Source organism: Pseudorasbora parva, chromosome 23, assembly GCF_024679245.1.
Source record: "Pseudorasbora parva isolate DD20220531a chromosome 23, ASM2467924v1, whole genome shotgun sequence".
NCBI classification, from domain to species: Eukaryota; Metazoa; Chordata; class Actinopteri; order Cypriniformes; family Gobionidae; genus Pseudorasbora; species Pseudorasbora parva.
In genome coordinates this window covers 23,402,599-23,419,311 of record NC_090194.1, presented here as the reverse complement: position 1 = coordinate 23,419,311, position 16,713 = coordinate 23,402,599, and the positions used below count along the sequence as shown (strand labels likewise).

Genomic DNA, 16,713 nt, shown 5'->3' with positions numbered 1-16,713 from the left:
ACTGCTGTTCACAAACGCTCTCCATCCAACCTCACTGAGCTCGAGCTGTTCTGCAAGAAGGAATAGGCAAAATTTCAGTCTCTTGATGTGCAAAACTGATAGTGACATACCCCAAGCGACTTACAGCTGTATTCGCAGAAAAAGGTGGCGCTACAAAGTATTAACTTAAGGGGGCCGAATAATTGTGCACGCCCAATTTTTCAGTTTTTGATTTGTTAAAAAAGTTTGAAATATCCAATAGATTTCATTCCACTTCAAGATCGTGTCCCACTTGTTGCTGATTCTTCACAAAAAATTACAATTTTATATAATTATGTTTGAAGCCTGAAATGTGGCAAAAGGTCACAAAGTTCAAGGGGGTCGAATACTTTCGCAAGGCACAAATAGCATAACATTACAAGATGTTTATTGTAAACGTAACGTGCAGCTTTTAATGGGGCATATGAGAGATATGAGAGAACAAGATAGGCTTCTAATAATCGTTCAGTGCATAAAACCATACGTAACGCTTTAAAACAAAGCAACACAAAGTGCTTATGCGCCTCCCTGGTGCAGAATAATGTGCTTAAAGGCAACACAGAGTTGAGTTGCAGCGCTAATGCGCATTCAGGAGTTCACTGCACAAAGAGAAAAGATGTTGAGTACTCAAATCCTAGTCTATAATGTATATCTGTCCAACAGTTTACTGATCATTTGTTTCTTCAGTTTTAAATTCCAGTCATTGTGCGTGTGATAATAATGAGTCCTTGTGTTGTCACCCGATAGCGAGTACAACATAGTTCAGAAACAGCTATAAACTCAAATCCACAGCCCTTTATTTACAGATCAAGTATTATAATGGGAATATATGCAGCGGAGGAGTGACGCATTTCCGTCAACTTTAATTTAACGATGGAAATAATATTAATATATCCTTTTCCCACACATTCAGCTATGGAATGGCTTTGGATGACTTTGTACCAGCAAATCATAAAATAAGAGTGATTGCTGAAGGATCATGTGACGATATATATTTCTGATTATAACGACAGGCTGAATTTGAGCAATTGTCTGCCTGTCTGAGTTTTGTCGACAGACAGAGGCAGCCGTCTCGTAAATCTCTATGCGGGAAAACCCCTGTATAACATTATAAACCAACAATACCTAACCTGCAGTGATCTCAGACCGAACTGCCTGTCCTAAAATGTTGTGGCCGGGGCTGAGTTCGGCTGGCATCCAGGCAGATACCAATATGTTGCAGATACCACATTGCAAATGACAATTTGCTGTTTGCGTAAAGGCTAAAACAACACGCTCACCAGAATGTTTATCTAAATAGCCTTATGTTGTTAGAAATGCATCCCATGCAACAAGAGATTAACACAGTTGCAAAATTACTTTGTTACACTTACTCTCGCATCAGCTATTGTGTAAACAGTAGGGTTGGGTACCGTTCACATTTTAATCGATACCGGTACTCAACGGTACCTTTTTTTTTCTCTGTATTTAAAGGGATAGTTCACTTAAAAATGAAAATTCTGTCATCCTTTACTCACCCTCAAGTTGTTTCAAACCTGTATGAATTTCTTTCTTCAGCTGAACACAAGGGAAGATTTTTTGAAGAATGTCAGTAACCAAACAATTAACTGGAGCGATTGACTTTCATAGTAGGAAAAAAAATTACTATGGAAGTCAATGGCTCCAGTTACTGTTTGTTTACTGACATTCTTCAAAATATCTTCCCTTGAGTTCAGCTAAAGAAAGAAATTCATACAGGTTTGAAACAACTTGAGGGTGAGTAAAGGATGACAGAATTTTCATTTTTAAGTGAACTAACCCTTTAAGAGATACATCAATAACTGTACAGAAGCTGTAAGTTATTAATAGAAGTGTTACTGACATTATGCCAGAGCTACCTTGGTCTGCCATTGTTTGTGATGTTTCTGCACTGTAATTTTTACCAGTACATATAGGCTATAGCTACTTAATTAATTGAATTCATAAAAACAACCATATTATATATTTTTTTCCCACAAATTCTGTGTTGTGTATTTTCTGGTAATCAAATTAAGATAATATGAATTTATACTTAATGAAACTTTTTTTGTCAAACAAATCTGCACAACTGACTTTTATAGGCCAACTGTTAAAATTAAAACATGGAAGAAAAATTGATATATTACTTTAAAAAAAAAAAAAAAAAGTTTAAATTATTACATTCGTGTTAGTATTATTACACTGAGACGTCTCTAAACTCTTCTGTACAACAGTGATATATTTCTCAAGTTAAACCGAACTTTTATTTTGACAGGTTGTCGTGTATACCGCCGAGTTTATTTCTCTCGCTCTCTCTCTGTGTGTGTGTGTGTGTGTGTGTGTGTGTGTGTGTGTGTGTGTGTGTGTGTGTGTGTGTGTGTGTGTGTGTGTGTGTGTGTGTGTGTGTGTGTGTGTGTGTGTGTGTGTGTGTGTGTAAATAACATGATGGTAGTTTTTCTCAAATGAAAATGGTAAAATGCTGATGAAGTGATTTAGCTCTCAGACCTGCTCTGGAGATTAAATAACTTTTAGATTATAAAAGATCAGATTTTGGCTGCTGCACTTACTAAATCACACACTGAGTCAACCATGTGGGGTGAATGTGCTCAGCATAATCTCTCTCCCTGGCAGCATCTTGATAAATCCAATCCCCAGCCAATACCAGGCCCCTATGCCAGACTCCAGTCCATCACTGTCATTGCTTGATTTCCCTAGAGACCTCGATTTATCCTAATCAAGTATGTGATCAGTTTCAGCAACGTCTGGTGGCAGATTACTACCTCAATTCACCATTTCCATACTCTGATCCCATGGCTACTCTGAACAAAAGGTTTGGCCAGCCACACAAGTTGGCACTCAAGAAGATTGCCAGAGTGATGGATTCCTCAGATATCTGACGAGGAGATAGAGGCATTTGATAATTTTGCTTTGTATATTAGGGCTCTGTTGGTATGTTGGAGACTCTTTGAGATGAAGGCGAAGCTGAACTTCGATGTGAGTCACATGTAGAGTTAGATGTAAGTTACCTTCTGAAATGAGATCAGAATTCCAAAGACAGATGTACCACCATCCTGGGTCTGTGTATAACTTTGTGAGTTTTCCGAATGGCTACAGTATAAGGCCTGGTGTCAAAGCAGTGAGGCACAGATCAGTTACAAGAGCCAGAGACCAGAATGTCGGGGAGAAACCAAACCTAATTCTTGTTCAGCTACCCTACTTCATTGAGCAGATGGCATTGTCACAAAGGTACCCTCAGCATCAGCTTAAGTTAAGCCAGTTTCAGCGGAGAAACCTAAAGCCCTACCTAGAGCCTTTTGTCCATGCTGTAATAAAGAGGATCATTATCTCAGTCAATGTACCATTTTTAAGACCTTTGATAAGCTGCAGATGATAGATTAGGTCCAAACCAACCGTCGTTGCTGATGCTGTGAACGTGTACACCAAGCATCCCAGTGCACACTCCAGAAGCCTTAGCATCTGCAAAAGGAAGCATCAGCAAATCCTGCATGAGGTTAACACAAAGGGTACAATAGAAGGTTCCTGCCTGGTTAGTTAAACCACTGAAACACAGTACTTGGATAGACCAACTGAAGGTCATTAGGGTCCTGCTACACTATGGCGGCAGGATGCTCGACACCTATGCAAACTATTCTACTTCCTGATGCTGCTCATGAGCTTGGCATACAAGGTCAAGCTGAAAACATACTCTTGCGGACCATACGCCAAGATGTGCAGACCATCAGTGGTACTTCAGTTACCTTCCACATATCTCCTGCAATGTAACCACAGAAGACCTTCAAGATTTACATTTAATCCTTTAGCAGACGCTTTTATCCAAAGCGACTTACAAAAGAGGAGAGCAATAGAAGCAACTAAACGAACAAGGGCAACAGCCTGCAAGTGCTGTAAGGAAGTAACAGTTAATCGAACAGTACACAAACATTTTTTTATATAAACAAACAAATAAACAGAAAATTGAATTGGATAGTTAAGTGCTAGTCTTTATTGATCAGATGCAGCTGGAAAAGATGTGTCTTAAGATGTTTTTTTGAAAATGGCTACAGACTCAGCTGCTTGAATTAAAAGGCGGTTGTTCCACCAGGTAGGGGTGGTCCAAGAAAAGGTCTGTGAGTGATTTCATGCCTCTTTGGGATGGAGCCATGAGGTGTTGTTCACTTACAGAACGTAAGCCTCTGGAGGGTGTGCAAGTCTGAAAAAAATATTAATGCAGCATTCACTGCAAAACACCTTGGTCTGGCTGATAACTCATATCCCATGAGTTTGCTGGAAAAATATAAGCACCTTAAAGATCTTCTCCTTCAAGCCTTTGAAAAAGTGAGTCCTTCTAATAGGAGCTGACAATACCCACCTGATCACACCTGTCCGAATAGTAGGGGTGTAAGAAAATATCGATACACGTGAATATCGCGATATTATGTTTGCTGATACTGTATCGATTCTCAAAAACGCTGTATCGATATTTATATATTTATTTATTTATTTACATCCAATATTCGTGGCTTTGTGTTCGGTTTAAACCACAGACTGTATAACACCCAACCGCTAGATGGCAGTGTTATTTCAGAACGTATAACTGACGCGGAGCCGGAGAAGCACAAGGTAAAAGTGCGTGCATCAATAGTGTTTGCATTAGCAGACCCAGCTCTCAAGACGATAGCATTATTCTGCTCCTGCAGTATACAGAGCTGAAGTGTGGACTCATTTTGGCTTCAGCTAAAAAGAAGCCACTAAGGAAATCGACAAGAATCATTTTGTTTATAAAATAAGTTATAATCTAATACTCGTGAAAACACATTGAAACAGAGAGCTCGCTTAACATCCTGACGTCACCCGCGTAATAGCGATGGGGATATGGATGCACCAGCTCTGCAGTTCAGTACTTGAAATAGCACTTTATACAATAGACACTGCTTTATAGAAAACAGCTTGAGGCCCCGATCACACAGAACGCGTTTTTCAGGTTAGAAAACGCGAGGCGCTTTAATGTTTCTAGGCAACCCCCGAATCACCTGTCAGTCAAATCAATGGAACGGTCTACACAACAGAAGGCCCGCTTCTTCATTCATTCGTTTGGACAACAGAAAATAAGCACGATGTTGCGCGCTTTTCTGCTCAGAGTTGACTTTTTTTCAACTTCATGCGCTCGGAGCGCTCCTTCAAAAACGCAAGGCGCTCTCTGCTAAACGAAATCCATTCAAAAAAGGCGCCTCTCGCTGCAAAAACGCGTTCTATGTGATCGGGGCTGCTATGTTAAATATAAAACAAACGGTCCTGCAGTCATGAAATAGACTGCACTTTCTGTTGTTAAATAGCCACTGCTATACTGTGAACCTTTAAAACATATACACAAAGAATCCTGCAGTCACTTAACATTCCCCTTAACTTAGATTGCACATTGCAAATGATTAGTGATACAAATTATACTGTATTAATTAAATAAAATACTTTGTCTTGTGTTTTAGGCTTATGGTTGTGTTCTTTATTCTTTTAAATTATAAAAAACAAAAACACACAAAAACGAAATATCGCAATATATTGCAATATATCGTATCATAACCCCTGTATCGTGATACGTATTGTATTGCCAGTGTCTTGGCAAAACACAGCCCTACCGAATAGGGCCACCTGGTGGTCCAGCTGCCATAAAGACAAGGCTTGGATGGATGCTGCAGGGACCAGCCAAGATGCTGTAGACCCAATTGCAGCTACAACAGTGCCTTTTCCTGTCTCTCACCCCTGCTGAACTGGAGCTCAAAAGGATTTCGCTGTGAGAAAGAGGTGACCAAGTCCAGGGAGTATCAGGATGCCATTAACCTCTTAGAGACCAAGACGACTTGATGAAGGTTAATTGAATTTTACATTAGGTGACACCCTTGTTGCGCAGAAAGAATTCACCACTCTTTCTTGCTCCCAAAGAGGCTGTGGTTCCAAGTCTCCGAGGTATGGAACGATGACTAGCCAAAAATCAAAGTTTGAGAAGATAGTACTGAAAGTTGCAGTTACCAAACTCTCAGCTGGTACCAGTTATATAACAGGAGACCTGGTATATACCTCACCATTTATTCAGCCACAATAGCAAGGATGGTATTGTGTTCAGTTGCTCTTTCCATTATATGCGACTGAACCTTAACGAATCTTTGATACCTGAGACCCAGCCTTGAGTCCTTCTTTGCTGGGTGTTCTACTTTGATTCAGGGAGCACTGTGTGGCTATCAGCGGTGATATACGTGAAATGTTTCTCCAAGTTCTACTCTTACCGGAGGACAAGGCCCTCCTGCACTTTTTCTGGCGTGGTATGATCGTGGTATGACGTCTCATTGTACAGCACAGCCGATGAAGATATGAGACATTCTGTTGACTGATGCTTCTATGTGGATAACTGTCTTTACATTACTTTAAATATATAAAAGGACCAAGCTCACCTGAGTTTGAAAGAGCTATTAATCTGATACGTGTTGGAGGACTAGACCCTAACACAGTACACCTTATTGTACTGGATCCAATTAACCCTAACATTTAGTTACTCCTAAAGGATTACGATGCTCACCTTTGCCATCCAGGATTAGAATGTGTGTTAGGGGAGCTTTGCCGTAATGTATGGATACTGAGAAGGAGATAGGCAGTGAGAAAGCACCAGAGAACATGTCTTGAATGCTGCAAATGGAGGTCTAAGCCAGCCTCCCAAAAAATAGTTGATCTCGTTCCACCACGAATTCAGCTGTTCAAGCCTGCTTTCCATTCGACCAGAATGGACTGCTTTGGACCCCTTTTAGTCAAGGTGGGACGTAGGATGGAGATGCCATGGGGACTTCTATTTAAGTGCCTGACCACCCGGGCCGTACATCTGGAGGTACTGACAAATGATGCCTTTTTCATGGTACTACGACAGTTCATCGGTCGCCGTGGGAAACCTGCAGAGTTATATTGTGACCAAAGCACCAACTTCAAAAGGGGAGAAACAGAACTTAAAGGAGTACTTCAGCACTGGAAGATGAATCTGTATTTAAACTGGGTCATTAATGTAGTAGAAATGTGAAATTATTTTTTAATTTGGTGCTTTCTAGACTGAGAAAAGACAGAAAATGTATTTTTGTCTCATGGGGATGAAAGACAACAATTCCCAGACTGCTTCGCTGCCCTACAAGGCCACTCCCAAAGCTACCACTACTAGATTACAGAATTACTTTCACTTTCCCACTGCGACCGTGTTCATTTTCATAAAATCCGTTCTGTTAGAGAACAGATACTTCAATTAAAAACTGAACGTGTCTGTTCAATATGTGATTTAGCCGCTGAGGGATCTATATCTCACAGCCCAAAACACAGCAGGAGTCACATTGACAGTCATGGATAAGCTTGTGATGAGAGCTGAGGTAAACGCGTCCACGGCATAGATTCACAGTGCACGTTCAGTCTGGCGACTTTCCGTTCGTGCCTTTAAAAGCTTAACTTTCATAATTAGTTTGAGAAGTTGAAAGACTTACTTTGCTCCGCCGGCCACACCGTTTACATGAAAGCCTGAGGTTGCAGCTGCGAGCTGAGTGTTGTGAGTGTGATCTCCCATCCCCCACGCGCAAATTGAAAACATGAGGAAATGGCTCCCTCTGCTGGCTGTAGTCCTGTACTAATACAAAGCCAAATGCTAATCGCTGAAGTAACCCTTTAAGGAAGCCTTCAGTCAGCTCAGTGGTGATCTACAACAGCAGCTAAGCTTCCATTTTTTTATCCTCCAGCTGTTCCACACTTCGGAGGGGTGTGGGAACAAGAGATTTGTTCATACCACTCTGGGCTTTTTATACCACTCTGGGCTCCGAAATGGTTACCGAAGAAGTGCTTTGTACTGTCCTTATAGAAATAGAGGTCATCTTCAACTTCAAACCACTTGGGTATGTTTCGGCGGACATAGCTGATGTAGATCCGATCACCCTAATCTGCCTTCTAATGGGGAGGCCAGTTGATTTCCTTTCCCAAGTCATATATCCAGTGTGTGAGCTCCTGGGAAGACGGAGATGGAGGCATTCACAAGAATTGTCTGACAGATTCTGGACAGAATGTAACCTGTATTACTTGCCTGAAATGCCGGCCAGAGGAAAGTAGCAGAATCCATCTGCAGACATCAAACCTGGGACAGTTATAATGCTTGTTGACCCCCAGTTACCCCGTTCATTCTGGCAGATCGGGAGAGTAGTAAATGTCTTTCCTGGTGCTGATAATCGAGTACGAACTGCAGATGTACAGATAAAGGACAAAGCCTACAAAAGACCCATCACTCGCCTGATTGTTATGCCAGGGATCAGAGATGAAGGGGTGACACCCACACTAGTGACTAATGGTATGATGTCAGCTTTGATGTCAGGAAACTACAGATGCAGTAACTGCAATCATTCCGATTAGATGGTTAAGACGAACATGTTTAAAAATGTAACCTCAGGCTTTGAATTCAATATAAGATCATTTATTAAGTGTAATACCTCATTTGAAGTGTATAGGTTGGAGTGTCCATGTGGTTGCTTTTATATAGGGATGACTACAAGGAAATTAAAGATCAGATTATCAGAAAATAAAACCGCCATTCAAGTTTGTAAACCGCTATACCTTATGGCCATAAATCATAGAGATACAAATATGGTAACCAATAAACTGGGTAAAACCAGCCTGATCTGCCAGCGATTTGATTTCGCCCGGCAACTCAGTCTGGAAACCCATACATTAGGGCTGGGATAAACGATTATTTTTTAAACGATTAATCTAGCGATGATTTTTTCGATGCATCGATTAATCTAATGATTGATTTTTCCTGTCCGATTCGGTTACGATTCGATTCGATTATTGATTATCTCCCCATTAATTGCCTAATAGCAATTTATACATGTTGATTTAATTATCTGAATGAAAAAACTAATTCCTTAACATTCCAATATATGTTTATTGCTCTTAAAATTCCAAAGTAAGACTATACAAGAGCAATGCATTCATTAAAACCTTGAAAACAAAGTACACACACACACACACACGCACACACGCACACACGCACACACCCACGCACACGCACACACACACACACACACACACACACACACACACAAATAAATAAGTATAAACCAACAACAAAGAAACACAATATACGATTTTTCTATGTATGCAACTCAGCCTACAGGCTATGTCCATCGATTAAATATCAACAAGTTGGTTAATCAAATCCAGGGACACACTGCAAGCGTGAGCGTCTCGGCTGCGTGGCGTATCCGTTTTTGTTTTGGCTCCCATGTAAACAGGTTGGAGTTTGGACACTGCCTGTGACGCGCGGAAAACGCGTGCATGCTAGAAATAGAAGAGCGCCTATTTTTCACGCGTGTTGGGAGCGTCTCCAGGCAAAATAGAATAGGAAAAGTTAATGTAAATGTTTATATATCATTTTGACACGAATACATATTATTAAATGACATTTTCATTAGGGGTGTAACGATACGCGTATTCGTATTGAACCGTTCGGTACGAGGCTTTCGGTTCGGTACGCATTATGTACCGAACGGTTCTTGGACTAATTAGATTTGGAAAATAAAAAAAGTGTGTGAAATATAATAATATGCGTTCAACAAGGTAGCCCAATAACCAAAACGACCTAACACCAAAATACCAAAAACACCAAATATGTTTTAGGCTGCTCAGTCAGGTGCTCGCTTACTCAGTAGGCTACACGCTGAATGCTCGTGGCAAAATGGCTATTGCGTTTAACAAACCAGAAATAGAAGATCCTCCAATAACCAACAGGTCTGGTGTTTGGGTGAACTTTGGATTCTTTGTAAGCTAAGATGGTGTTGGCAAGATTGATGGATTAAAAAACAACGGTATGTCCCATTTGCTGATGGTACAGCAGCGGGAATAATTCATGTCATGTCAATCAACTCATTTACGCCGACAACAAGACGATAATAAAAAGGAGAAACAGCCACAAACTATCCCACAAACTATCCCCGCAGCATTTCGACAGACATTTCCAACTTATTCAAATGGCAAAAGACATCACCGCGGCGAGTGGTCCATTTATAGCCGCGAATATGAGACCTAACGCCCGTTTCACACATACTCCGTCTGCAGTGCGTGTGCGGTGCGTATTTTTTTCAGTACCCATGTTAACGGATTACAGCTTTCACACTGCACGCGGATGCTGTCCGTCAGTCCGTTCCAGGAGTGTTGCGTCTGCAGCAGTGCACGGATCGTTTTCGTACCGAGTCTATTTTTTGCTGCGCTGCGTTGCTGCATTAAAGTGATAGAACATTGTTTGCATTAAAATAAACATGTACTGACGCGAAAATCTAGTAATTTCACCACAGATGCATATCATTTAAAATAAACTCTTGTTTCAAAGTCAACATATGGCTTTTTTTTCTCAAGTAAAGCAACAAAACGATACCTTACCTGGCATTTAGGTTAAAAAAAAGTGCCATAATGGAGAGCACTCGTACTTTCTTGGAGGTGAAAAGCAAAGTTCTTTATGACCTGCAGGATTTCTTTTAAAAGGGTGTAAAAACGAAAGATAAGACGAGAGTCGGCTGTTTTTGAATAGACTGTTGTAAGTTTCTAATTTAAAATGTTTGTGATTTAAGGCTATAACCTATGTTTAAATGTTTTGCCACTTGTGTGAGCTAAATCTAAAGTATAAAAATATGAACAAATGAATTTAATAAAATGTTGTTTAAATGTAGTAGGCTACGTAACCTGACTTCTATTAAAGAGTAAACAAAGAGAATTGGAATTCTGACGAGGCATCGTCAGATCATACTTTGTTAGTTTTAATAAAAAAATAATAAAAAAAAAGGTAATTTCTGCCAAAAAAAATTTTGTTGCTGTATCTAAAACATACCGAACCGTACCGAACCGTGACACCAGTGTATCAAACCGAACCGTGAATTTTGTGAGCCGTTACACCTCTAATTTTCATGTTTGAAAGTCTGTAGGTTTACATAAATGCAGATATAGGCCTAATTGTAATAATAAAAAATGACAATTATCGATTTTGAAATATTGCAACTGTCAATAAAGAACGAAATATTCTGTAGCCTATTTTGCCCTCAATACCATAGATAGGTGGCAGCTGCAGACATTGTCTTTGCTGTGTCAGTAGGCTATTTATGTTTATGTATCCGCATCAATAGCAGCAGCAGCGACGCGTCAGACACGCTTCTAGTGTCCAAAGGCAGAGAAAACGCCACGCAGCCCCGTGGCTAGGGATGGGAATCGTTAAGGTTTTAACGGTATTACTACTCTTAACGATACTGCTTATCGGTCCGGTACTTTAACGGTATTCTTATCGGTACTTATATATATATATATATATATATATAAGATACATATTATATAGGCCTGCACAGTGCTTTAATTTCAGGAAGAATTCTAGTAGGCTAATCAAATGTAAAATAACACTGCATAGTTTATCATAGATAGGATAAATTAATGCTTATTAAAGCTGAAGTTATTCATTCAAGAGTTGCGAGTGATTTTATCTTTGCATTTGGTTGTTTAATTCGCAGTAATTCGTCAGCATGTTTATTTACACTGCTGCCTCTTTAAGACAGATGTGCAGATCTATAGGCGACTGATAATAGGCAGATGCACTACATTTTCTCCCAACTATCCATAATAACTACGTCCATTTTAGATACAAACTGTGTTCAAGAGACTCTTCAAGCCGGTCATTTTGACATAGATGTTTGTGTACATTTGATCGTTTAGACGCGAGTGTGAAACCGAAAGTGTAATTTGCTCGTCTCGTTGTGGGCTGTTTCGGAGTTTGCGCTGACTTGGGAACAATCTCTTGCACACATTTTTGTGCTTTTAATTGCTCTTTTTATTATTAAACGCGTCCCACAATTTACCAACAGTAGCTACTGTATTTTACAACAATCACTGATCGTGCTGATTCTGTCATTACGTTTGAGTTATAGGGAGAAATGACAGCGTAGGCAACTGCTGCAAAGGGAATTAAGTTGCGCTAGATATAAATATCAAAATTATAATCTTTGCCAAAGAAGCCAAAATCTAAAATAAAATCACATTATCACAATCTAGTGTAAAGTGAAACTAGGCTATATTTGAATGTTTAGTTCTGTCCTCCATGGGCTGTCGTTTTGCGCTCTCTCTCTCTCTCTCACTCTCACACTCTCACACTCTCACTCTCACTCTCACACTCTCACTCTCACTCTCACTCTCACTCTCACACTCTCACTCTCACACTCTCTCTCACTCTCACTCTCACTCTCACTCTCACTCTCACTCTCACACTCTCTCTCTCTCTCTCTCTCTCTCTCTCTCTCTCTCTCTCTCTCTCTCTCTCTCTCTCTCTCTCTCTCTCCACGTGCATTTTCAAAAGTACCCACAGCAGAACCGATAACGTCCGAGCTTATCGATACAACGGTCTTTCAAAATTCAGCCCCGTGGTCCGTTTAATACCGGGTTTCGGTACCCATCCCTACCCGTGGCTGACCCGCAACAGAAACGCCACGCACATCCGCGGCATGACAGTGAAAACAGTACGGGCGCCAATATTCCGTTTAAAACGGAACATGACGCGCATGCCTGGGTTAAGAACAATGCTCCGTGCGCGCCAACCCCATAGACTGCGGCCAACCCGCAAGCCTTGCACTTCTGAAAGTCTGAGGAGCCATTCGTGTTGCTACCATAGATATACATAAATAAATAATATACTTAATTACATAATATACTTTATTATGTATATCTATGGTTGCTACTAATGTCCGGCGCCGCCATTTTTATTTTGAGTCTTACGAAACGACACGCATATTTTGCGTCTACGTATTTTTCGCGTCGACGTCATTTCTACTGCTTCTGTTACACTTTTGTGGGAACCAATCACAGACTGGCTTATCCAACTTGCACACTATTGGCGGGTTTAACATGATGACAGATAGAGAAATGATGGTAACGCCTCTTGATCACACCTCTTGTGTTCTGATTGATTGAAGGACTATCCAATTGCGTACAGAGTTATTCAAATAATGCTTGTTGATCACGCTTCTTGAGCAGTAGAAAATACAGAGCAGACTCCCCAGAACAATGTTCAATTTTAACTTGAGCTTGGTCTGGTGATAGCCAGACAAGGTAGCCCAATATGGAATGTCAAAGCTGCCAATATTAAAAATAAATACATAAATAAATATACAAAGAAATGTAAAAAAGCAAAAATATATAAATAAATATATATAAATATACATAGACAAGCAAAAAAAATAAAATGAATAATTATTTATAGATTTATTTCCATATTTATGTATTTATTTATTTCCATATATATATATATATTTATTTCTGCATTTATTTATTTATACATCTATTCATTTCAATATTTATTTATTTCTGCATTTATTTATTTATACATTTATTTATTCATACATTTATTTATTTCTTCCTACATTTATTCGTGCATAGGGTAATTAGGACATAGCAATCGAGCTCCGAGTAGGCGAGAGCGACGCGTTGACGCCACAGTGACACCTTGTGGTATGGCCGAAATACAATAAGTATAGACTGATGTTGATACGGTCTGTGATGAAGGACTTGGATAGGTATATGGCCAAAATCTTATATCACGAGTTAAGTCATATCACCCTAACTGTAGCCTATGGTGTTGTCAAATGTCCTGGGATAAAAAACATGAAAAGCATCTTCAACAGATCTTATAACAGGGACACTGAAATAGAAGCGCTTGATATTTTCTCACAGAAAGTAAGCAGCGCATGTATAGGCTACAGTGAAGTCCACGCAAGCATATTGATCAATGCATTTGAAACGAGACATGTTTTTTCTATTAAATCGTGGTAGTCTTTATCCTACTTCCATAAACTCATGTCCAGGCGCAACCCTTTTAAAAGTATGAACCGGTTAATCCAAAAATATGGCATGATGGAATCAATGAAGTGATAGGCTACGTTTAATATGTTTTTTATGAAACTAAAACAGATAGCAGCTGGCAGCAAGTCACTGTCGTAATTAGTGAGTTTAATCCATTCGAGTCCTTAAAATACACAAATCAAAAACAACACAACGTGTTGAAATGGTTCAGCTGTATATTTGTTTCTGATCATTTCTATTTAGGCCTATGCGTTATTAAAAAAATTATAATAATAAAAATAAATAAATAGTTACTGTCATGAACAAATTTTCAAAAAGTTGGCAGAGAAGCAGTCATGTTCAGGGGAACAACCTAATTGATTATAGGCTACAGAAACTAACAATAAACTTACCTCACTATCAGCTGGCAGTTACTCTTAGAAACAAACAGCTTTTTCTGAGGTAAATTATTCCTCAAAGCATCACAAAGCAATGTAAAGCATATGCACTTTCTTGATGCGTTTATTTGAGTTGATGTGGGCATTGACTGCTAGCATGGATTGCATCATATTTGAATCTCAAAAGAATGCACGCTCAGTGGACGTGGTGCGTTAGTGGATAACGAAGAGGACCGTGAGCAACTGAATCTCTCTCTTTTCAAACAGAATACAAAAACATAGAACATTTGTTTTTGGTTTGATTTACATTATTTAAACCCATTTTAAAATTTCTTTAGACATAAGTCTCATGTTTGTGTGATAAGTTTTTACTGGGTTAGAGATAATTTTATGAAGAGAATCAGATTAGATGTTGCTGATAGCGAGGCTGCAGATCATGTTTGTTTTCTTTATTTTGCTAAAAGCGCAACATTTCGTTTTTACTGTGAATGTACACAAATAAAAGTAGAAACTTAACATATTATAATAAAGTATAACACTTGCCTGAATGATACTAATTATATTTATTCTTCTATTATAGATATTTTAAGATATTTAAGTGTGCCAGCACGATCATTGACCTGTAGAGGTTAAACAGTTTAAAACGTTTGTTAAATGTATAAATTTTTATAAGAACAAAATGTTTTTCAATATAAGAATACAACAGTTAAAAAGTTTTGTAACTTAATTCAATATAAAAAATACTGTATGTGACTAAAGCTTCAGCAAATAAAACCTCAGCAAACATGCCTAACTGCTACCAAACATAGCTAATGTCTCTACTCATGCATCCATTCATGTAACGATTCCCACACATATGAACACACCTCGCCCCAGATGCCAGCTGTGTCATCTAGATTGTGTTTCTGGTAGGACAGCTGTCGGATACAGTTATTAACGGCAACACTACTTCTGCCAGGAGCCATTTCCTCCTCTGATATCTCCACCCATCCCAGAGAACGCACTGCAAAACACTGCAAAACACACACAAACATGCATGAAGAAAACAAACATCTTGATGTTGTGTATTAGGGCTGTCAATGAATATTCTAAATTCAAAAACGAATAGTTTTTCAAAAACGAATTTCGAAGGTGAAAATTTATATTTGAATCAAAAGAAAAAATGCGGAAAAAAATGTTGTATTTTTATGCTAACTCTATCTTACATAGCTTGCATATAACTTTATCTCACGGATAGTTAGATATTTAACTGGTTATATGCAAGCTATGTAGGATAGAGTTAGCATACTGCATAGGTCAAACTGTATCCTCATTTGATTTAATGTTAAACAGAAACATTAAAGTGTAGGCTTCTGTACTGACTGAAGAGATATTGTCTCTTTGTATTAATTTGTCCTGTTATTGACGTAATGCGCGTGATTGACAAAATGCGCATGCAATGTTCGAATAGTTTGAAAATTCGTGCTTGTTTTAGAGGGAATATTCGAACGTCATTTTTGAGCAATTTTGACAGCCCTATTGTGTATGTGGTCAGTAATCATTATCTACCTTTGCCCCCTTATTACTGCTGACATAAGTCTGTTCCTCTTCCTCCTCAGACTGAGAAAAACTGCACACAAGATGACACATAGAGAAGGGTCAGTAGCTTAAACAGTAGAGATGGGGTGCCCAATCATATTCTCTTCCTGCACAGTTTTGTACCAAACCTGCTCTCACAAACTACTCTGTGATTATAAAGTGTTCTTGAAGATATTAATCTGATGGTTCAGGTGGGTTCTCAGAACAGGATTGGCCACCCCTGGAACAGGATTGGGCACCCCCAGGTCTTAAAGGGTTAGTTCACCCAAAAATGAAAATTTGATGTTTATCTGCTTACCCCCAGTGCATCTAACATGTAGGTGTGTTTGTTACTTCAGTAGAACACAAATGAAGATTTTTTTAACTCCAACCGTTGCTGTGTGTAGGTCATGAAATGATGTGAATGGGTAACGTTCTATGAGAGCCAAACAAAAAACATGCTTAGACAATATATGGCTCATGACAACACATTGATGTCTTAAGACACAAAACAATCAGTTTGTGTGAGAAATTGAGCAGTATTTATATAATTTGTACATATAAAACAACGCTATACCCACAGCCTGGAACGCAGGTCACTTCCGGTAAGGTCAATATCCACGCTCTGGATATGATATACGAGCCAGAGCGTGGATATTGACCTAACCGAAAGTGGGGCGCATATATCCAGCGCTTGTGTTTATTGACCTTAGCAGAAGTGGCGCGCGTTCCAGGCTGTTGAATATAGCGTTGTATTTGAGGAGAAAAATTATATAAATATGGCTCGATTTCTCACAAAAACTGATCTTTTTGTGTCTCAAGATATCAGTGTGTCGTCATAAGCCACAGGGCTCTGTGTGCATGTTTTCTAAGC

The 16,713-nt window shown here is 39.2% G+C and overlaps 1 protein-coding gene across 2 annotated transcripts in view; it reads right to left on the bottom strand.

Annotated features, from left to right (window-relative positions):
- Nucleotides 1–16,713, bottom strand: part of apbb1 (amyloid beta (A4) precursor protein-binding, family B, member 1 (Fe65)) — a 109,883-nt gene that overhangs the window by 44,988 nt on the left and 48,182 nt on the right. For both annotated transcript variants that reach the window (XM_067433052.1, XM_067433051.1), the window contains exons 6-7: nucleotides 15,831–15,891; nucleotides 15,149–15,295 (exon numbers count right to left, since the gene is read on the bottom strand). In XM_067433052.1, the coding sequence (XP_067289153.1) occupies nucleotides 15,149–15,295; nucleotides 15,831–15,891 (208 nt within the window). The remainder of the gene's footprint in view (nucleotides 1–15,148; nucleotides 15,296–15,830; nucleotides 15,892–16,713) is intronic.